We start from the raw sequence: 22,653 nt of genomic DNA on the forward strand, positions 1-22,653 counted from the left end.
TCCAGCGGCACAGGCACGTCTGCGCTACTGCTTATTCCAGCCCGTGATTGAAGCCTGGACGCGACGGGTATTCTCGCTCAATGGCCGTGCCTGGTCTTCTTCCCGCAGATGCGGTAGCACCTAGACTTGACTTTCTGTTGCGCCGCGCACGTGAGGTCAAGCGCGTTGCCTCCATCGACCCCCCACTGCAGGTGTCTGAGCTTGTACCGGAGGGCGAGCCTCTTTTGGGTGAAATCGAAGGTGGAAAGGAAGTGCGCACTCTTGCAGTTGAGAGCGCAGCAAAGAGTGTATTCTATGCCAATCTTGTCAGCCGCCATAATCTTGTTATTGCCTCCCTGCGATACTTGCTTACATGTCCAGGGATCCACTCGAATTGAGGCGCCGGAGTTCGTTACTATTTGGAACCTCCTCGATATTTTGCAATATTGCGGAGACCGAGGTACCTCCTATGTCCATCTTACATCCAGGCCGGCGTATATCTAACAAAGCACACAGACTTATGTTCTCCACAGCTTGTCCTGCTGCTCACCGAGGAACTTCTTGACAGTCAATCCATTTCAGGGTGCCGGGTTGTGTTCAACTTTCTGGAGTCGAGGAGGGAAGCCATCATTGCGGTAGGTTGAATGCTTTGATCTTGGCTGTCTCACTCACCAGCTTCCAGATCAACTCCAAGAACAAGGACCTTGTCATCTTACGACTATGCAACGAGCTTCTTCGACGCTTGTCTCGCGCCGAGGATCCGGTGTTTTGCGGGCGCGTCTATATTTTCATGTTTCAGAGCTTTCCCTTGGGCGATAAAAGTTCGGTGAATTTGCGGGGCAATTTCCACGTCGAGAACATTACCACATTCGAGGATTTTCTGAAGGATTCACAGCCACAGGATGAGTCTATGCAAGTTGATGGCGATGATTCTGTATCTAAAATCAGAGAGGAGCCCGAGTCAGAGGAAAGGACAGCACAGACTGGTGATGGTGACGAAGCAAAAGATGGGAAACCCAAGACTCTGGATGTCGACACTCTGTACCCGGTATTCTGGTCCTTACAGCATTCCTTCTCGAATCCACCAAGATTGTTCGAAGAGGATCATTTCAAACAGTTTCAGCAGGGTTTAGAGGCAACGCTAGCAAAATTCAAAGAGGTCCCCAAAGTGATCCAAGCGGGGGATTCTGAGCGCAAGAAGGGACAAGTATCAAAGGATGAAGGGGAAGATTACGACGCATTTGCCAGCAGCTTCAACCCAAAATACCTCACAAGCCGTGACCTTTTCAGACTTGAGGCAAGTACTTGGTGGCACTGCCACAGTGGATCCTGCGCTATGACTACCTAACTAACTGATGATTGCCAGCTGAGCGACCTCGCCTTCCAACGGCACATCCTGGTCCAAGCACTGATTCTGATTGACTTTCTCCTGACCCTGACGGAGAAGTCCAAGAGCAAGCCATTCTATCAGAATGCCCAGAAGGCGATGCAGTACAATTTCACGCTTGGGGCGGAGCAGGTAAGTCGCCACTCAAGTGGACCTGTCCTGATGATAGTCACGCACGCATACTCGCTTCTGCGACGATGATGATCCTTCACCCGGCTGACCACAGAGCACAGACCGAGTGGGCATTGGGCATCAAGAACGCTATTGCAAATTACCTGCAGGAGGGGCCGGATGGCAAGTTCTACTACCGGATGGTGGATACGGTGCTCTCACGAGACAAGAATTGGGTAAGGTGGAAAATGGAGAACTGTCAGCCATTCACCCGAGATCGAGTCCCCACAACGGACTTGCAGCAGGCCAAGACTGGGGCACAGAAGGCGGTAGTGAGCAAGAAGGCAGCTCGGCCTATGGGAGTGCCCAGCATGTTTGACTTTCTGTACAACAATGAGGGAGAAAAGGGGCTTTCGCAGCTGCGGCAGAGCGATAGGTACGTGCTCCGTTGGCCCGACTGACAGTAGTGGATAATGGCAAGCAAGCTCACGCCCAGGACCAGGTTCAAGGTGCCAGACGCAGAGTGGTATGGCAAACGGGTGCAAATGAGGGACATGGACATGGACATGGCTGATGGCGACGAGGAAAAGCGGCAGTTGGAAGAGAGCAAGGCAAGTGACGTGTGGCGAGGGCTCCGGGTGGCCTCGAAGAGGCAACTCAGCATGTTTGACAGAGTTGAGCATGGCAAAGGGCTCGAGGCTCTTCAGCCGGCCACCAGCTCAGCGAGTGAGGCCACGGGCCCTGAGGTTGCACCCACTGGTTCGGATGAGCAGGGGTCAGTTCCGCAGAACGAACATCAGAGCGTCGAGGAGCAGCGGGCCGGCCAACACAGTCAAGTGACTGGGGATTCGGCAGTGTAGTACTAGCGGCAGGGGCAGAGAAGCCGGCGTGGACGAGTTAGGGCTATGGAATTATCGATGGCCTCGAGACGGCCACGGCGCCTTTCCTCTTGTGTCTGCATGCAGTATGGGGAGCATTGCGGCGCTTTCTCTGTGGAATAATGGATTAATGGACCTGCAAGCGAAGAAAGGAAAAGCACATGGGCCAGGGTAAGGATGTAAGGGTAGGGGAGGGGGTTGAATTGGGGAGGGGGCCTTTGGCGTGTCTGTGGTCTTTTTATTTTTTTTCTTTTCTTCCGGAGCTACTCTCAGCGTATCGATAGATCGGAGAGGGGATTGCAGCGTCTGTGAGCTACTGACTTCTGGACCTTGTCGCCAAACGGTTTTGCCCCTCAGCGAGCAAGCAAGCGCCACGATTGGCAAAGTGCCAAAAGGGCTGATTGGGACTTGAAAGCCGGGGCGGTGGAGATGAAAGGGACGGGGTTTGATGAATCAGAGGGTACAACAATCTATCCAGGCGCGTGGCAAATGTGCACCCGTCCCGACGACGGTACTGACGTAACGACGGCCTGGAACCCAAGCAAAGGGAGAAGGAAAAAAAGGGCTGGGTCTGGTTTGTCCCCTTGTCACCAAGGCACGTTTGCGTGTGTGAATGGAGCGAGTAGGAAGAAATGAGGTCAAGAACAGACTTGCCGTTGAGTGCCGGGGTGGGGCCATTGGTTCAGTTCAGGCTCATTGACAGAAACAGTAGTGTGTGGGCGGGTATGTTAATGATGCGTGAGTGGGAGGAGTGGGTTGAGTGCGGAAATATCGAGTGAGAGTGTGTGTTGTCAGCGCGGAAATCCACCTACGTGGAAGATGGTGCATCATTCCGAAATGAAGGGACCTGTACTACCTGACACTACCGCTCAGCGGCCGTGTGTGGTGTGTGGGGTGTGTGTGTGTGTGCTGCGTGTGTGGGAAGGAACAGCGTTTCCAAGGCTGAATGCAGCTTCTGCCGTAGCACACACACGCACCCCAAATCCATGACAAGTTTGCAAACGACGGCCGATAAAAAAAACCAAAACTAATGGACCCGGCGATATCTTCAAACATGAACTGATGGCAAGTGTTGTGCGTTGCAATGCACTACTAGTGACATATGGTGGGCGGAACAAATGGACACATACACTCACACGCAAGAAGAGAGTCGTGGGCCCCAAGCATGATGAAAGCGAGGGGGGCGGACGGGCATGTGGTGCCGATAAGTCCCCAGGTACCCATGCGCTCATCAAACCTACATAGTCTTCTACAGCCAGCCAGCCCCAAGATGGCAAATTGGTGTGTGGCCGACGGAAAAAAAAAGTTGCGGTTTGGCTATGGGCGAGCGATCCTGTCATTTCGAAACCCGCACTCATCCGCCAGCCCCCAGGGCCGCCTTTCTTGGCAGTGTTTTGGGAACCGGGGACTGGTGACGCCGCAACGCCGTCCACCGTGCTTTGTTCGGTACTGGATTGTGTGATATTTTGGGGTCTTTTTCTGGCCGGGTCTGTGTAAGTTTGGGGCTATTGCGCATGCCCTTAGTTTCTTTTTTTGTTGCTCTCGATTCTGCTACACACATACACGCACACGTACACACGCACATACACACAGTGAACACAAAGGGCGTTTTGGACGGGTGCGAAACATGCAAAACGACCCAAACACTGGTGGTTAGTTAGGGTGCTTCAACGAGAAAAAGAAACAAGTGCACAGCGATGAGACCGTGTCTCGGGGCGCGACGGAGCGAGTCGTAGTGTGATTCGTTGTGCGTGTGGAAGTAGAGGCGTTTGTCTCTGTGGGCTGTATGCGAGAGAAGGAAAGACACAGACAGATGAAGAGTGTGTGGGTGGGTGGGTGGGCGATGGCAGCAGGCGCCGCATCGGCTAGACGTTCATCTGCTTTGAACACGGACGGTGTCGATCACGACGGAACGGCGCAAGACATGGGTGGCTTGCGCATCGCGCGTTTTTCCCTGCAGAGATGGCGGAACTGCGTAAGTGAGTACAGGTCGTGGCAGCCTCGCCCTCGTAGACACTGCGACGGTCGTGTTTCACGGCGGGCTGGTGGCCAGGCCGGATGCTTGACTGGCGACGATAATTTGGCCGCTGTCACCAGAAGTACCGACAGCCTACAGCGTTACACGCGTCGCACTACAGCGAGAACCGGCTTCGAGAACCAGGCGGCATTTTCCTTGCTTGCTTGCTTGCTTGCTTCTTCTCGTCCACCATTTTTCCCGGCGCGGGCCGAGCTTTTGGCCGTTAGATCGTTGGAGAGGCCAGCCAGATCGTTTTTCCGCTGCTCGTCCATGTACTCAATGTGTACAAGTCACGGCCGACTAGGGGGACTGGGGGGTCGACTCTTGGGTGCAAGGCCGCGGGGCGCTTGAGTGCTTGTGGTGGTGGTAGCAGTGGTGCTGGGCTGCTACTAGAGTGCTAATGCTCGTGTACATGTGTATGCAAGCAGAAACACGCATGGGGGCCTAGCACCCTACAAGCGCCGGCTTCGACGCATGCCATGATGGGCTGACGGCTGAAAACGACGACGCTTTGTTGTTTATGCAGCGCTGCATCTGGCCTCGGTGCGCGCAACAGGCGGCTCCCTCCCATTGCACGCCCTCGATGGTGGGCGGGCAAGGCTGATGCACCGCGTTCCTGACGCATATGCAATTTGCGGACCGTGGCACACTTGACAGCTGCCAGAGGCTCCCCTCTGCCAAAGCCACCAAGCCCTTCTGCAACTGACGCCCAGCCGACGGGGGGCCATGACATGACGACGGTGGTTCTACATGCGTAGCAGCTTGGTGTTGGGTTGGTGTGGTGTGGTGCGAGGGGGAGAGAGAGTGTGTGTGTGTGAGTGAGTGAGAGCGACAAGGCAAGAGCGGACAGAGGCAGGCACACACACAAGTCCAGCACCACCACCACAACCACCAGGTCCAACTACTTACCACAGTGATCGCTAAGACTGTTGTTACCGCTCTACCGCTCTACCGCTACCGCTCTACCGCCGTCCAACGAACCCTGGCTGTACCGCTACCACCCTCGGCCCACCACCACTAGACCAAGTACCATGACCATGCCCGCTGCCCGCTACCACCACCCACCACCACCACTACCGTCACCACCATCACTAACCACCACCTCGTCCCCTCACCACCCGCACTAGGGCGGCATTGACAGCAACACCCCGCAACAAGCCGTGCAAGCGTTGCCGAGCCCTGTCGTATCCCTGTCACTTCTTACAGCGGGTTCCTTGGAGCTCCCGCATCGCATTTGGCCAATAATGGCGCCGCCACCTGCCTCGACCATCAACCGCTTGACGCCACGCATCCCTCCTTGCTCGTCGGCCATTTTTCTACACGGACCATGGTCTATGCATGGGAGCATGCAGCCCACCATGTTCACGCACCGCTCGCGCTCCCCTTCTCGAGCGAGGGTAGGCCCCCCCGGCCGGCTGCACACCTGATCCAGAGCCCTTCGATTCGCTCGTTCCCGCCCCGTCTCTCCTGCGTAGTAGGCCCACGTCCCGACCTACCGCATCCCTGTGCCCTGGTGCTCTTGGGGTCTGCTAGGCCCTCGACGTTAGTCACGCTTCTCGTCGTGTAACAAGCTGCTTCCAGGTCCTCGTAGGATATCTTGTTTCCCTAAGAAGGACCACTGTCCATGCATGCCATCACCCCGGTCTTCACTATTCCCTTATCCCTCGATTTTATCCGGATCGTCGACATTAGGGCCCCGTCAAGCCTTTTTGCTCTGGAATGATCTGATCCCCTCCCTGCTGCTATCGCTGATATAGCCTCGCCTGTTCCTGACTCTCTTTACAAAGCCCTCTACCTCATCATCGTTGACAGCGGGACCACGCCTTCACTCCTACTAGAGTATCCCTCCTCCCCCTCCCTGCTTCATCATCTTGCCCAATCTTGCAACACCCCATCATCATCACCACCACCACCACTACCACTACCACGTACTACGTTCGGCCTCCATCTTTGTCTGGCCCCGTCGTTGTTGGTACCTGTTGCTGCTGTGCACCCCCTTCAACGTTGCGACACACCAGCATAGAGTCTGGACTCGCATAACCACCACTACCATAACGGTCTGGAACTTGTAAACCTGCATCCCTGAAGCCTTCTCTCCGCTGGATCGGCAAAAGTCCTTGCGACAACTCTTCACCACCTTCTCGCCGATCACCCGTACCCAACCCCGCACGAGGACCGGGTACTGATCGACTACCACGGTTCAAGACCACCTGGAAAACCACGAGTATCCAGGTAAGCAGTGGCATCCTGGGTAGTCTCCTACTTTCCAGCTAACGACTCCCGAACAGGCGTCTTAGCTATATAGCTCACCCTACCTGTAAAATCCACAACACCTGTTCCAGAAGCCCCAATGGTTGACGGAAACTTTCTCATCCCTTTGTCTCCACCTACCTCGCCTCACATGTCTGCGTACAGCTCGACTGCGGCAGACAACGAGTGGCAATCATCAGAATCCAGGACACTAGAACACACACCGCCACACTCCGACAACGACATGGCAATGCTCCACGCAGACGTCTCCGGACACCACTTTGACATGAAGAGGCCATCAATGCGATCATATAAGAGCTTCCCCTATCTGCTCGACAGCAAGAACCACCTCAACGCTGGCACTGACACACCAACTGGCCTCGACGACATTGAGCAACACGACATCCCAAATGTGACCTTTGGCGGCTCTGCTCCCACCAGCCCAATCTCCCGGCTCACTCCCCCTTCAACAAACGACGGCGTAACTGTTGGCAAGGTTGAGGACCAAGACCAAGAAGACGATCTCTTCTCAGACGACAAAGACGACTGCGGTGATGACGAGAGCAAAGACGAGGACCGACCACCAATGTCAGCTGCAGAGATCCGAGCGGCGAAGCGCAAGATGAAGAGGTTCCGCCTTACTCATAACCAGACTCGCTTCCTCATGAGCGAGTTTGCCCGTCAAGCCCACCCAGATGCTGCTCACCGTGAGCGGTTGGCCCGCGAGATTCCCGGTCTCAGCCCCCGTCAAGTCCAGGTTTGGTTCCAAAATAGGTAAGTTATACAGTGATGGCCTCGCCACTACAAAGATGCTAATACCATGGTAGGCGTGCGAAGCTCAAGCGCTTGACAAGCGACGACCGCGAGCGTATGATGAGGTCTCGCGCACTCCCAGATGATTTTGACATGGCTTCCGCTCTGCACGCTCCCTTTGGCAACTCACAAGGCCTTGGTACACCTCTTGCCTCGCCTGGGTCCTACCAGCCAAGCTACGCGGAAGGTAACATGATGCGACCGCTGAGCATCGACACGTTCCGTCGGGGACCGCTCGACTCTCACATGTCGCCCACGGGCATCACCCCTGCTTTTGGTGGCTTCTCCTTCACACCCCCACAGTCGGCCACAGAGGCAATCTCGCCAGTATCAGCCCACGAAGGGTCACCCTTTGGATTCCACTCAGCGCCGCTCGAGGCTAGCCCAAGGACATCAAACCCCTTCTCTATGCCCGTCAGCAACCCCCCTGCCTACGCTGCCAACCACAGCATCCCCCGTCTTTCACTACATGCCGACCGCATCTCAAGGAGCCGCGCAGAGTCCCTGCAGTCGCCCCTAAGGACCAGTATGAGCTACACTAGTGTCGGCGACCACCCCACCACACCTGGCTCACATGGCCACCCAGATAGTGCACGGTCATACCCGAGCACTTCGATGCCCTATGGTCTTGGATATTCCTGTAAGTTGTCTTGGTAACCCAAGCATGCGAAAGTCTTGTCTAACCCTATCCTAGATGCACCGGTGCCGGGCTTCGGCGCTTCCAACGGCCGAATGCGCTCTTTCTCTAACGGCGTTCCCCGCCGCATCGAGCTGAGCAACTTCACACCCCAGCGCAATGGATCCACACCTCAAACGGCCCATTTCCCTTCCTTTTCTAGCTCACCACTTGTCACGCAAAGTTTTGCCATGCCCCAGATGAGTGCACCACACCACTTGTCGACCTTTCCCAACTCGTACATGCGCAATGATTCCGCCCATAACGATACATACGCTTCGTCCCTTGGAGACGTCATGGAGAACGCTAGCCAGCACAGCGACGACCACCATTCCAACAGTCAATATTAAAAACTTCGTCTCTGTTCGTTTAGCCAGGTTCTTTTTCCCATGTGGCGTTTGTATTTTTCAGGGTATGGTCATCTCACTACAAGGGCAATGGTCATTTTTTTGCAATCGAAAAACAGGGTTAGTTTTTTGGATCTCTGGGCTGAGGAATTCACGACATGATGAATTGTCTTTTGTTTTTCCTGTTTTCTTCATTCTGTTGTTCGTATTCTTAACACTTTTGTCTGTTTCCTCGTTGTTACAGCGAAATATCCGTCGAGCTTTTTTGTTTTCTCTTTCTTTTTCATCGATTGGATACTTTGGGTTGGGGGATGGGAGCCTGGCTTGTCGGATTTTTTCTTGTTCATTATATACTACTTGTGCTTTTGGTCTGGTGGATTAACTCATAAAGGTTCGGATTATATCGGTACATTAACTTTTATTCCTGTGTATATTCTTTTTTTTATTTTAAACAATAAATATTATCACCATCATCACTTTAACGTTCTTTTCCAACTTGTCTGCCTGTGTGTGCTTGGCTTTTCTGCTTGGTTTTCTGCGGTCACTACTCCCCTTGCCAACCTGCCAAAACCCACCTAAGCCCTGGAAAACATTGATACCTTTCCCACCACAGCCAAGTCTCCCTCATCCTCTATTCACCCAAGAAAAATTAGATGAATCAAAAATAAATGAATATGACGAATTGTCTCCGACTCAACAAACATGAAAATTACACCGATATTCCTAACTTTTCTCCGTAGTAGAGCCTTTCCCCCCACCACCTCCCCTCACACCACTTTCCACTTTTATCTCGATTCATTCCCTTGTGTATGTATTGTTTTATACGACTCGGTCTGTGAGTGTGTGGGGGGGACTATATCTCCCCCCCTTCCAAGACACTTGGTTTGCTGCGGCCGTTGGGCGGGACAATTCTTGTTTCGGGCGGCTACATAGTTACTTGCAACAGGTCTGGGGGTTGGGGTTGGGAACGATAATCCTGGTTTCTTCGGTGCGAATAGATGAGGGCATGTATGTATGTACCTGACTTATTTACCTGTTTCTTGGGAAGAGAGAGAGGGGGGGGGCGCAGGGGCAAGTTGACTCGGAAGGTGCATTTGGGAAAAGGACATGGGGGTGGGTACTGGGACTCTTGGTTTGTTTCTTAGTTTATTCCAACTTGGAACTCGGACTTGGATTTGGGGCTATAGAGATGGTAGAGATAGGTGCTATTGTGGGTACGATATGTAGGGCTGGTCTAGCTAATTTTTGTTTTTTTGTTTGTTGCCATGTCATATCGCTATGCAGATGCCGAATAGTGGGTTGTGGATGGGTACACGTGGGATGTAGTATATAGTAGTTCTTTACACGTTTTTATTTTGCTTTTGGTATACAATGCGAAGATGGTTACGCTCGGACACCCTGGACCCTAGGAATCCCATTTTGGATTGTCTATGACTTGTTTTGTGCATGTCTTTTGCTTTGAGTTTTCTGGCGTGTCCCTAATTCCGTTGAAGTCCATGACGTTAAAAATCACGCAACGCACGCACGCACCAACACAGACTCTCTTTTCTGGGTATGGGGAGGGGGCGTGTATGGTTTCAGTACATACGCCCAAAGTCATGCGATTATCTGTCTGTTTTTCGTGGCAGTGCCCGGCTGTTTTCTTTTTTTGATTTTGGCGTGCCGGGCGAAAAAGACGGCTTGTAACAGGGTGGGCCAAAACGCCGGTCCGGGCGGCGAGTTCGGTGGTTCTTTCTTTGCTTTTGTTTTGGTTTTGGATATTATACGCAGCAGGTACTAACCTACTACTACTGTTTACTACTACGTTTATGGCCTAGAATTGCACCCACGTTTTTTTCGCTAAGTTACCAAACTAGTGCAAAAGGGCAAAACCTCGGGCGGAAAAATGGACAGTTGAGGACATGGGTAAGGTACTTGGCCGGTCCTACTTGTGTGTTGTAAGTCTCGGAGGTCTGTTTTGTTTTTTAGGGCATCTTGTCCGTGTTGTTGGGTATTTTTACTGTAGGCGACGGTTTGGCGAGACCCCGAGGCGCGGGCCCGGTTTTTGCTAAGGAAGGACATTGTCCAAGGAGCACTACAACGTCGCACGTCTACGCGATGCAACAATATTTTTTTCCTCTCTAGCAAGATGCAATTACCTTACGGAACGCATGCTACTTCGTTCCGATGTCGTTTGTCGCAAAAGGCATGACGTGCGTGTATGACTCGCTAGCAAGTACTCATCGTCTTTCCTATTTGCATTTTCTTTTATTCTTGCTGCAGCAAAGGTCCATGTGTGTGTGTGTGTGTGGGTGGGGACCATGCGGCTGTGGTGCGAAGAAGGATTCGGGGTCCGGCGCTTGTGAGTTGACCATCCACGTCAAACCATGTAACGCTCATCTCGCAATGGCATTTGCCCGAGGTCCCGGGCGGGACGCTTGGCGAGTTGATGGGGTTTGGCTGCGAGGGAGGGGGAGACTAGTGCAAGGGCAGAGGGCGTAGTGGGATGTCATGGTTGGGCGGATGAATGGGTGAGGGGCTATCAGATTGAACAGGCAAAGTACCGGGTATGCACAGCCCAAGTTTGTTTGACCGATGCAGACGTCTTGCTCAGAACGGTGGATTATGGATATCCGCGGCGAGCGCGGTGCTAATGGAAATCATAAGTCAGTCTAGGACATAGAGATGACCGTATCTAGACGAGAGAAAAGCTCAGGTATGTGTCGTCTCCCTCACAAGTCGCCGATAGATACGACCCAAGCTTACTGTCATCAATACACCACCTCAAAAACAAGAGGATAATAAGATCGGCCAAGAGCACACCACTACTACCACTGCCTTGCCCATGCTATAGGAGAAATCATTGCCAAACCAGCATATCCCTACGTACGTACGTACGTACGCGTAGGCACGCAGTCACTGGGGAAGAGAAAATCTCAAACGACCTTACCCGTAGTACCACCCTGATCGACCTAGCTCTTCTTCCAGAAACCTTCTACGAACAAACCACGCTTCCCCTCTCTTTCGCCGCTTGTTAACCGGCCTATTCGACCAAGCGGGCTCTTCTCCACAAACTTCTAGCTGGTTTTTCGCCTTCCATTGTGCTCCACTCACACACACACTCGCACTCACGCCAAAAGTATAGATCCGCTGTTATTATCCCCTTTGCGCATGACCTACACACGCGTGTGGTGTGTTGATGCTGCAGTCTTTGCAGTGATCCACTGATGGCTTGTAATCGGCGGCCGGGGAGGGTATATGAGGATACGCTTAAGAACGCCATGTTACAGACAGAAAGAAAAGAGAAGCCATGTGGAACGAGGAAGCGGCTGAAAGGGAAAAGAAGACACCACATGGGTAGCTAGTCTTGACTCCACACTTGGATTCTCTTACCCCAGACTAGGATGAGCTAGAGGTGCATGTTAATTTCGGCTTCTGAGGCTCAGGAACCGCGGGGTTGCTGGGCTGAGGCAGGCAAAAGACTTGGTTACGTGCATGTGTTATTGCATGCGGGCTTGCATTAGTTTGAACTCTGAGGATTTTGCCCTGGTGCTACTTCATGTCACAGGGGCAGGAGCAGCATCAGTTAGTGGCCTTGTTTTGTTGTTGCTGGTACCGATGTCGTTGCGCATACTACTTACATGGTAGATTACTTGATGGGTAAAGTGGATAGAATAACGCAAGGACCATGGCGAATTGGAAAATAGGACCAGTACCAAAATGCCTGGACAGGCAGTCATGGACATATCTTTTCTCTTTTGGGCCTCACATCTGCCGGGCCCGGGTGTTCGAGCGCATGGATTCAACAGCCGCTTGGAAACTGTGGAGATGTTGTGGACTGGTGGCACAGCAGCATCTGTCAAAACGTGGACAGGGCGGAATTGAACAAAAAACACATGCACGCCGTATAGTGCAATGCGATTTTTGCTGCAGTGTACCCGTCTGACCCATTATTATTTTTTCCTGTCTCTTCTCGAGTCACACAGTTATGCACACCCGTAATTCCCGTCCTTTGCAAGATCACTGTGCATTATGCGGGGAAGAATACCTGGGGTCGGTGGATTCCGTCTTGATAGGCTCGGGCTAGAGCTGCAGGCCAGAGCAGACTAGTAGAGGGACAACGCATGCGCCACAGACATGCAAGTCAGGTATGGATGATGGTGGGCATAAGGCCGGGGGGGGGGGGGGGGGAGACGCCCCAGAGTAAGGTGGTTGCGTGATGTTCGCTGAGATTCCAGTCTCTTGTAACGGTTGGCGTTCTGGTTGGCATCATCTTAGCTAGGGGTGTGCATATCGCGAGGAACATAATGCTAGGTGGGGATCTTAACTGGATTAGAGTTATTAACGACTGCTGCTGGCATCACGCACCTCGGAGTGACGAGATGGTTGCATGCCTCGGCCCAAGAACCAAAGCTAGTAAAGACAGACAGCGGCCAGATCTTAGGCTTAATCCGGGCTGGGCATTGCTAGCGTGGGTAGAATAGGCGGGCGAATTGGGTGATTCGGGTGCGGTTTGTCCTTACCAGGATGGTCGTTCGAGAAGGCTCGCGAGTGTGGTCAGGGATGAGAACAAGAGTAAGAGCATAGTACATGGTTGTGCCGGGAGAAGGCGGATAGTGCAAGCGGACGAAGGAGGAGCCGTAGAAATATCTTGGTGTGGGAGGTAAGGCGATGCATGTGATGTGGATGGATTTGCTTACTGGGCCTCGCTCAGAGTGCAACGAGGGTGGCCATGCATCGCTCCCGGTGGCGGTGTGATAGGCGTTATTTAGGGACAGTCCTAGCAGCTTGTCATTGTGGATTCAAAGCTTGTTAGCCTCGGACAGACGTCGACGAAGGGCCGAGCCATGATGGCCCAAAGAAATGCAAATAAACGGAGGTTTCAAGTGGGCCCAGGACACAAGGAAGGACCATAGTCTAGCAAAAGAAAGGCCCAGCTAGTGTCATGGTACCTCGTCTCCAGGACACGGACGTGGCGATGCGGTACGCGATTCCGGCTCGAGGCTCGATAGCTACCGTTCACGTTGTGCGGAGCGCATCATGTGCTACTGGTGCTGCAAGCACGAGCGTTGGCTGGTGCCATCCTTGTAGCTGCGTTTGGGTGCAGTGGAGGTTGACCACATTGTCATACGCGGGGTGCCTTTATTCACGAAGAGTGTCGTGCTGCCTCTAGGCACAGCCACTGGAAAGCTTACTCCAAGTCGGACATGGCGGCAACCAAATTTATTGTCCGTAGTAGGAGATGAAGGGTGGGCTCGTGGTGCAGGTACATGGGAGTAAGGCGCGCGGCATCAAAGACCAAGGAACCCGGAACGACGTGCCTGAAGATGAGTAAGGGGCCGTGCAAATGGGCAAGTGGTTGCGAGCCATGCCGGCTGAATACCCGCTGGTTCGACAGGAACTTTTACCCACCCGTGAGGAGAATGCGGAGTACATATGTACGTGTGCGTGTGTATAGTATGCATGTACGGCTCAAAGCTGGGGTTGCGAGCACACTGACCCATTGACGGCATTTGGCTTTGGAGAAGCCCAAGGGGATCGTCGAGCGATGCATGAGTATGTGTGGTGGAGGGTGGATGGTGGAAAGGGAAAAGGCGAGCGGGACGCTGGGGGCGTGGGAAGGTCAGCCCTGGGAGACAATGCTATTGCAACCGGTCCTCGGTTCCGCATGCGCGGCTGGACCAACATGACGTGTGGTGGTCGGTTTCCTGTTTGGGAGCGGAGTCGACGTCGATGGCTCGCATTGCACCGCAAAAGCGAAAGGCTAGTCACGTGGACTCGGTGGAGCGAGGTGAGGGTGTACCGCTCGGTCCACAGGCGGACAGGGATGCGGCGAAGTTTGGTAGCGCTGGCGTCATGATGGTCAAGTGTGTACCTCGACTAGGCGTAGGTGTAGTGTAGGTGTAGCTGTTGTTGTAGTTGTACTAAACTACACCTGTCGGGCGGGAAGCGAGATGCAGCGAGGTATTGAAAAAGGCTGACGCGCATGGCCAATGCCAGCCATTGGGCATCCATGCTTTTTGCGGCCAGCGGTTGGCGTGTAGTCGGGGGCGGTACACTACACCTTCACCTACTTAGTCGAAGCCTGACGATGCAGCAACGGCAGGGCGAAGAAGCAAAAGGGCGGGACGCGACGATGCAAGCCAGCAAAAAAAAAGCACTCATCTCCCGCCTGCAGCGCCAAACCCACCCCCCCCCCCCCTCTCTTCCCACTGCGCCCGTCCTACTACCTACACAGGTACATATGCGTACGTACGTCAATGTGCCGGCGTCTAGGTAGAGCAAGCAAAAAGCAAAGTAGACAGGGCTATCGAGACAGCGTTCGCGTTGACATGTCATCTACCAATGGTAGCAGTAAACGCCAAAGGATTGCGAGGCGCTGTTAGTGCCCGAGATGTGGTTCCTCAGCCGTTGGGGTTTGCGTACGGCGCAGGGCGATCACTGACGAATACGAGGCTACCAGCAGCGGCCAGCGATCTGACGACGGCAGGCTTGCGCCATCGGCCACAAACCTTCTGACTCGACGCCGCTCGGGGGCGGAGCAAGATACGACATGCGGAAGCTGGCACATGTTAAAAACTGGGCTTTCGCCTCAAGATGCAGGCCTAGGGGCCCTTTGCTGCCACAGCCGGCGGCTTTTCTGCCTCAGAAGCAGCGAGTAGCGCCTGTTCGCCGAGGTTGACCAAGCGCCGACGCCCACGTCTAGTATGAGAGGTGGGATTTCCTAGTACTGCTGCTTGCTAGGTACAAGCTCCAGACGGCCAAATTCTGCTCTCGCAACAAGAAGTCAAAGGCCCGCACGGCACACTCTGCGACATGCAATCTCCCCCACACCTCCCACCAGCCTCAACCGCGGGGCAGGACGTGATTGAGCCAAGATTGACGGGGGAGGCAGAAATGCCAGCGCAGTCATGCCTAGGTGTCTCTGCCCTGGCTGTCGCACCCCCGCCAGGCCATGTTCGTCTTATTCATGGGCGCCTGGCCAATCACGTGTGTCCCTCCAAGCCAACACCCTCCCGGCCCAAGACTCGTACCAAATATAAAAGTACCACCAAGGTCCTTCCCTTCAACAGCTTGGTGCATCTCGACCTCGGGCATGGTTTCAGGAAGCGCCGCGTTCGGGAGCTGTTTATGCCACGACAGTGCTCCTGCGGTGTTACTGAGGCCTGCAAACCCGCAGGCCAGGTAGAGGCAATGGCACTACAGGGCAAGTTGCATGACGGTACTTTGCTATCTACTGTCGGCTCCTGTGCTAGCCGGCCGTCTCCCTGTGGCACGTAACTTTATTTCTCCCCCCATAGTAGTTGGGTGTTTGTGCCTCACGACTGCACTCCGCGTTCCGCACTCCGCATTGCGCACTTGGGCACTCCACACTCTGCACGTAATGCGTAGAGGATAGAGTGCTGAGTGCCGTTGCTGACTGTCCAGGCACTAGGCCGCCACGTGCTTCACGCCGACTGCCTTAGTCAGCCCACAACACATGTGCGCCAATTTAATGCTAGTACAATCTAGTAGAATCTATTACCCCGCCGTCAGTAGTAGGGATGACCGCAAGTAGAGGGAAAGTACCAGTTTAGCTGTGAGCAGACTGAACACATGTTCAAAGGGGGAGGAACTACTACTACTACTACTACTACTACTACTACAACAACAACCAGCTATCACTTCGTATCGGTTCGTATCAGTACTTCCTGCTCTTCCTATTCGTGAATACCAACGCATCTTTTCAGTCCACCAGCTACGGCTCGCATACGTATACGACAGACGTTTGACTCGTCCTCAGAGTCAGTCCGTACATCATGTGTGCGCCTGAATCCGTATTCTAGGCAGGCAGCAGCGACATAGTAGCACAGCGCCTGATAGCTGACTATGGGAGGCGCAACCAAGTGCACCGCACTGTGGCAACAGCACAAGGGCTGACCTCACATGATGCCGGGGTTAACCGGACTTGTCCTTTCACGTGAATGCCTGTTTTTTTTTTCTATATTCGGGCGTCATTGTGCATGGGCCGCGATACAAGACGTCAGTACTCCTCCAGTCACCAATGTTTTTGCGTCCTGCCGTCGCGGGGTCATTTGCTGCAGCGTTTGTATGACTGGCCAGGCCTGCATGTCGTCGTGACCATTGCGGTGCTGCCTGTTGCTTCTCTTCTCCATGACAGCCAGCGCCTGTGCCCAGTTGTGCGACCTGGGGTTTGCGGAGCACACGTTGGCAGAGCATCAGCAAAAGTCGTACTGCGGGGGAAAACCACAAGAGCAATGCCTATGATAATGAACGCTTCATGACGAGGCATCCGTCCTCCGAAACAGCAGGGCTCAACACAGTACGTATGTACACAGTATGCGCTACTGCATGTATATGTACATATGTGCTTGGTCGATGTTGTGGCGAGGCAGAGTGGGAGAGGCGACACTACTATGGCATGCCATTATCCATCCCCCGCCTGCCTTATCGGATGCATCAAGACACAAGTGCTCGTGCTGTCCGCCATGGCCCCTCAACAATGGCCCTCTCAATCCAATGCTGCAATGACAACGTCGTGACTCTTCAACGGCAAGCACATGCAGAGATGCAGTCACAGCAAACCGCGGTTTGGACGTGGTGGGCGCAGGTGTTGGGGCTGACGTTCAAGGGCTCGGCTAGGCCAACATCCTTGTTGCGGCTTAGCCTGGCACTCAAACAATTTTCGAAAGAGCCCAACCGCCGTCCCTCTTCACACCCGTCTCTCCATAGCGAGAACATCTACTAACTCGACACGCAGCGGACTCGGTGATCATCACAAGAGCCGCTTGCTTGCTGGTTTCACGAATTTATTCGTCGAAGTCCATCCCCCCCCACCCCAATCCGGACACGGAAATCCTGTCGAGACTCCTTCTTCATTGAAGCGCTCGGACAGCCTCCAACGCCCTGTGTAAAGGAGTTGACCTCTGCCCTTTGCCTCATCCAAAAGACACTCTTTTCTGCTCCGCCCCGAGTCGCTGTTGCCAGCAACTCATTAATACCGCAGAACCCACCCCGCCCCCTCGCTCGAATCTGGGATTCCCGCGACAACGTCATCCGCGAATATCCATCAAAACCCATTGTCCAGCCCGCCGACCGCATCCTCATCCCCGCCTCTCCCACCGCCATCACCGAGTCCATGAGTAATTCCATCTCCAACTCGCAGACCCCGCCCATCGCCGCTTCCTCGACTACGACCGCGAACAACTCCTCCTCAGGATCGTCCGCCACCGTGGCCGCTGGATCGGCGCAACCCGCTGCCCGGAGCTCTTACGCAAACGCGACCAAGCCTGCAATCGTGTCTAGCGCAACCCCACCCGTGGCAGTGGGAGCACCTCAGAGCGCGCAGCATGGAAAGAGCTCCTCTGTCTCCCCGGTGAACGGCAACAGTGCCATCAAGCCCGCCATTCCCGCCATGCCCACCATTGTGAGCGGTGGCCCCAACGGCAGCGCCAACGCCCACGAGCGCAAGTCCTCTGTTCAGATCAAGCAGACTCCGCCCATCGCCACTGCAGGCGGCCCCCCCTCCGGTATCAAGTTCGGATCGCTCGCCGCCTCCCCAGCGCCTGCCCACGCCTCGCCCGTAGTCCAGGGAAACCTGAACCCCCAGGCACAGAATCCACGCGTTGCTTCTCCAGCACATTCACCCTCACCCATTCCTACACCCATTTCTGGCGGCCCCAAGCCTGACGGTCTGCCCACTCGACCAAATCTGGTGTTTGGTGGTCAAGGCGGTGAAGGCACCGAGTCAAACGTAAGTCCGCGCTTTGCTTCGGATACGGCCCCCACCATTTTCAGCCTCACATGCTAATCCACATACAGGCTCGCCCTACCATGCCCCCTCAACCCAACTCGCATTCGCTTCCTCAGGCTCAACATCTGCGCCGTGAATCCTCCCAGTCTGCACACAGCGACATGAGCAATGCAAACATGGGTCGAGGCTACCCTCCTAGCCGCGGCCGTGGTGGGTACCCGCAAGGACACTACAACCCACAAATGGCAAACCACTCGCCACAGCCATACCGCTCCATGCCTCAACAAATGGGTCGCGGTATGACCCCGCCATTCCAGCCTCCAGGCCAGATGGCGCAGCGTTCTCCATACACGCAGAACCGCAGCCCCGCCATGACGCCCGCTACTATGCATACGCAACAGCAGTTTGCCAATCCACAGGGCATGCCATATTACCAAGGACAGCCCTATGCTCAGCAGGTGTGTACACCATCTCCCATTTTTACCTCCCCCAATCATTTTCTCTGTTTTCTGGTTTCCAATCCGATTATCTTCCACTGAACCATAGTTCTCCACATTTTTTATTTTCTCATACCGTTGGCCAGCGAATGACGAAGAGCCTTTTTTCAAACATTCTTTCAATGTTGCCCAACAATTTTTCTCGCTTTTTCCCCACCCCTCCATCTTTTTTTTTAAACCCCCCACCACACCAAACCCTTCCTAACCGTCATATCAATATAGGCCATGTACGGTATGCCGCAACCTGGCCTTGATCCGTACAACAACTTCTACCCTCAAGGTCAGGGCTACGGACTACAGCAGTCCATCCACTATCCAGGTGTCCCCGCCAGTCCCGGTCGTGGCCACGCCTTCCCTCCGCAAATGCAGCCGGCTCCTTACGGTGTTGCACCCTACGGCCACCAACCCCAGGCTCAGAGCATGTCCCGTACGCCTTCCAACATGTCGGAGCGCCCATCGTCTGCTGTTCCACAGCCATCTACCCCTGCGATGACCAACGTTAATCATATCTCGCACACACACACGCCCAGCATGGGATCGGCGAGCCCAGCACCCACCACAAACTTCGAGCGTCCAAAGAGGCAAAGCAAGGCCATAGTTATCAAGACTGCCGACGGTGAGGTTGTTGACTTCAACAAGGGCAAGGGCTCATCACCCGCCCCATCTGCTACCGCACCTGCTCCACCTGCTGCTCCCAGGTCACCAGCCATTGCCGCCACTCCCACTCCTCCTCGCGCACCAAGCGCCTCCGATACCACTCGCGCTGAAGACACTGCCGCTAAAAAGGCCGACTTTGTCAAGCAATTCCAAGAGAAGCTCCGTCTCCAGGAAGAAGCTGAGAAGAAGGCCAAGGAGGCCAGTGAAGACGAGGCAAAGGCTGAGGCCAGCGCTAAGCTTGCTGCCAAGGAAGAGGCAGAGGCCAAGGCTGCCCTCGAGGCTAAGCAGAAGGAGGAAGCTGAAGCCGCCAAGAAGGCTGAGCTGGACGCAGAAGAGAAGAAGCGTAAGGAAGATGAAGAGATGGAGCGCATGATTGCCGAAATGGAGGAAGAAGAGAAGAAGCGTGAAGAGGACGAGAAGCGCTATGCTGAAGAGAAGAGGAAAAAGGCCGAGGCCGAAAAGGCCAACGCTGCCGAGAAGATCAAGCAAGAGGAAGAGCGCCTTCGCAAGCTCGAGCGTGAGGCCGAAGAGGCCGAAGCAGCTCGTGCAGCAGAGACTCCAGAACAAAAGGCCGAACGCGAGGCCAAGGATAAGGAGCTCTTCGCAAGCCTCAAGAAGAACACCATGTTTGGTCCTGGTGCCTCGCAGACTGAGGAACCAGCAGAGCCTGCCCCTGTGGCCGCTCCTGCGCCCTCCAAGACACCGACTGGCACAAAGCCTAAGCCAGCTGCTCTCAAACTTGAGACCAACAAGTCTGTTGAACCCGCTCAGCCAACTGCTGGTATGCAAGCACTCAAGACTGCACGCTTCCTCGAAGTCCGCAACGAGATTCAGTACCCGCAAGGCGTTTCAAGCCCTAACCCGGCTCTGAACAACAGCAACCGCAGCAAGGGTCGCCAGTACGACAAGGACTTTTTGCTCCAGTTCCAGGATGTCTTCAAGGAGAAGCCTTCTGTTGACTGGGATATGAAGCTGAAGGAGACTGTTGGTGATGAGCCTGCTTCGGCTCGCGGTCCTCCATCGGCTCGCCCTGGCTCCATGATCGGCGGCGGACGACAGCCCTCTCGCGGCGCCGGAGGTGGTGGTGGCATGGGCACATTTGGCCAAGGCGGCTCATTGGGAGGCCGAACACTCCCACCAGGTACGACATCCGAACAGCGTTTCCAGCAAGCCCAAGGTGGACGTGGCTCTATGACGAACCCTCTTGCTCATGTCGTTCTAGGTGGTGGACGTGGTGGCGCATTCCCTATGGCACCCCCAATGGTTCGTACCAGCTCTTACCAGAGCATGCCCCACGGACCCAACTCTCCTCGTGTTGGAAGCTCTCGTGGTAAGGGAGGCGGTAGCCGCCGCGGTGGCAACAACAACCCTGCTTCAGAAGCCAAGGCCATGCCTCTTACTGCCGGTCAGGAGGTTAAGGCCCTCCAACGCTCGCAAACTGGATGGGTTCCCCAATCGATCGTTGCGCCCGCAGCAGCCGCGCCGCCTTCAGGCCACATGCCTCCTGACATGGTCCAGCGTAAGGTCAAGGCTGCCCTCAACAAGATGACACCCGACAAGTTCGACAAGATTTCAGACCAGATTCTCGAGATTGCTGGGCAATCCAAGGATGAGACTGACGGCCGCACGCTCCGCCAAGTCATTCAGCTCACGTTCGAAAAGGCCTGTGACGAAAGCCATTGGTCTTCCATGTATGCCAAGTTCTGCAGTCGCATGCTGCAGACCATGAGCACAGAAATCAAGGATGAGAACGTCCGAGACAAGCATGACAACCCTGTGGTTGGTGGTGCTCTCTTCCGAAAGTACCTTCTCAACCGCTGTCAGGAAGAGTTCGAGCGTGGTTGGGAAGTCAACCTTCCCGACGCTCCCGAGGACGGCAAGGAGGCCAAGCTGCTTTCAGACGACTACTACGTTGCCGCTGCTGCTAAGCGTAAGGGTCTCGGTCTGATCCAGTTTATCGGAGAGCTGTACAAGCTCGGCATGTTGACGCTACGAATCATGCACGAGTGTGTACTGAAGCTTCTTGACTTTGAAGGCCTTCCTGATGAAGCTGCCATTGAGAGCTTGGTCAAGCTGCTCCGCACTGTTGGTGCAACTATGGAGTCTGCCGAGGCTGGCCCCAAGATGATCAACATGTACTTTGAGCGTATCGAGAAGGTCATGAATATGGAGGGTCTTCCTTCGCGTATGCGCTTCATGTTGCTCGACACTGTTGATCTGCGCAAGGCTGGATGGAAGTCCAAGGACAATCTCAAGGGCCCCAAGACTATTGCTGAGATCCATCAAGAGGCCATGGCCGCTCAGCAGGCTGCCGAGATGGAGCGCACACGTTCGAACCAGCGCGGTGGTGGTGGCCGTCTGCCAATGGGCCGTGGCGATGCCCGCTCATTCTCTGGTGCTGGCATGCAGCCGCCGCCCGACACTGGCAGCCGTGTACAGATGGATGATCTCCGCAAGCTCTCCAAGGGCGCTTCTGGCCGCAACCTCAACAATGCCGGAGCACTTGGTCCGTCTATGCTCGGCAGCCGCAGCGGTAGTGGCCGTCGTGGTCTCGGCCCCAGCATGATGGGTCGTGGTGGTGACGACTCTGGAGCTTCTTCGCGCACTGGCACTCCACCCGTGCAGAAGGAGAAGGACTCGAATGCCCATGCAAATGCTTTCAGGTAAGTACTTGTATTGGTCAACATGTAAAGGTCCGTACTAACATCATGACAGTGCGCTAGCAGCCCTTAGCAACGAAGACGCCGGCGAGGCAGCCTCTTCGTCGCAAGCTCCAGAAGAGAACTCTGCCGAGGCGGAGGCCAAGTCATCCGAGTGATTACCTTTCTTCATTCAGGCGCGTGACGGTTATACCCCTAGACCATGCCGCACGCGGTAATCTAATCGCTTGTTTCGTTGCATAGATGGGGGCATGTCAGCGCGCATTGTTCTGCATTTTGCAGGGTTTCCTTACTACAGCTTTTCAAGATTGGTGGATTCCAAAAGTTTCCTTGTTGTCGAGCACTAGGTCGTTTCCAGATGGGTTTGGGTTCTCAATCTCTCACGGGTGACCTTTTAAAAAAGCTTCGACTTTTCTTCACATATGTTTATCACGGCACTACCAAACACGACGGCGTTCCGGATATAAAGAGGGAAGGAGGTCCAAATTGCACGCTTTTCATAAGCGTCATGGGCGGTATCCCGGGGCTCTGATTTTGCATCACCGTTTTCCTCAAGTTTGTCATCTCTTTCTGTCATGATGGGGTAGGGTTGGACAGGTAGAAGGGATGCCGTTTTCTCCTGTCAATGTCTCTTTCCGATTTCCGCAA

At 54.4% G+C, this 22,653-nt stretch overlaps 5 protein-coding genes across 5 annotated transcripts; all 5 read left to right on the forward strand.

The window, feature by feature from the left end:
* Positions 1–80: 80 nt before the first annotated feature.
* COCSADRAFT_174485 (uncharacterized protein) lies at positions 81–2,337 on the forward strand (the record flags this gene model as incomplete). The annotated part of the gene is made up of 7 exons (XM_007705288.1): positions 81–305; positions 361–439; positions 496–614; positions 662–1,276; positions 1,346–1,498; positions 1,600–1,913; positions 1,980–2,337. 7 exons carry the CDS (start codon positions 81–83, stop codon positions 2,335–2,337), a joined length of 1,863 nt encoding a protein of 620 aa, XP_007703478.1.
* Positions 2,338–6,559: 4,222 nt separating this feature from the next.
* COCSADRAFT_239894 (uncharacterized protein) lies at positions 6,560–8,555 on the forward strand. Its single transcript, XM_007705289.1, has 4 exons — positions 6,560–6,604; positions 6,661–7,396; positions 7,450–8,075; positions 8,130–8,555. The coding sequence occupies exons 2-4, from the start codon at positions 6,723–6,725 to the stop codon at positions 8,459–8,461; spliced, it is 1,632 nt and encodes a 543-aa protein (XP_007703479.1). The 5' UTR covers positions 6,560–6,604; positions 6,661–6,722; the 3' UTR covers positions 8,462–8,555.
* A 5,615-nt stretch (positions 8,556–14,170) lies between these two features.
* Positions 14,171–15,997, forward strand: COCSADRAFT_345287 (uncharacterized protein; the record flags this gene model as incomplete). The annotated part of the gene is made up of 3 exons (XM_007705290.1): positions 14,171–14,334; positions 14,676–14,685; positions 15,182–15,997. 3 exons carry the CDS (start codon positions 14,171–14,173, stop codon positions 15,716–15,718), a joined length of 711 nt encoding a protein of 236 aa, XP_007703480.1. The 3' UTR covers positions 15,719–15,997.
* Positions 15,998–16,418: 421 nt separating this feature from the next.
* COCSADRAFT_239957 (uncharacterized protein) lies at positions 16,419–16,755 on the forward strand. The gene has a single exon (XM_007705291.1). It carries the CDS (start codon positions 16,441–16,443, stop codon positions 16,720–16,722), a length of 282 nt encoding a protein of 93 aa, XP_007703481.1. The 5' UTR covers positions 16,419–16,440; the 3' UTR covers positions 16,723–16,755.
* Positions 16,756–17,381: 626 nt separating this feature from the next.
* Positions 17,382–22,281, forward strand: COCSADRAFT_239969 (uncharacterized protein). Its single transcript, XM_007705292.1, has 4 exons — positions 17,382–18,191; positions 18,260–18,649; positions 18,911–22,008; positions 22,061–22,281. Exons 1-4 carry the CDS (start codon positions 17,577–17,579, stop codon positions 22,161–22,163), a joined length of 4,206 nt encoding a protein of 1,401 aa, XP_007703482.1. The 5' UTR covers positions 17,382–17,576; the 3' UTR covers positions 22,164–22,281.
* The last annotated feature ends 372 nt before the right edge of the window (positions 22,282–22,653 follow it).

Source organism: Bipolaris sorokiniana (assembly GCF_000338995.1).
Source record: "Bipolaris sorokiniana ND90Pr unplaced genomic scaffold COCSAscaffold_13, whole genome shotgun sequence".
Lineage (NCBI taxonomy): Eukaryota > Fungi > Ascomycota > Dothideomycetes > Pleosporales > Pleosporaceae > Bipolaris > Bipolaris sorokiniana.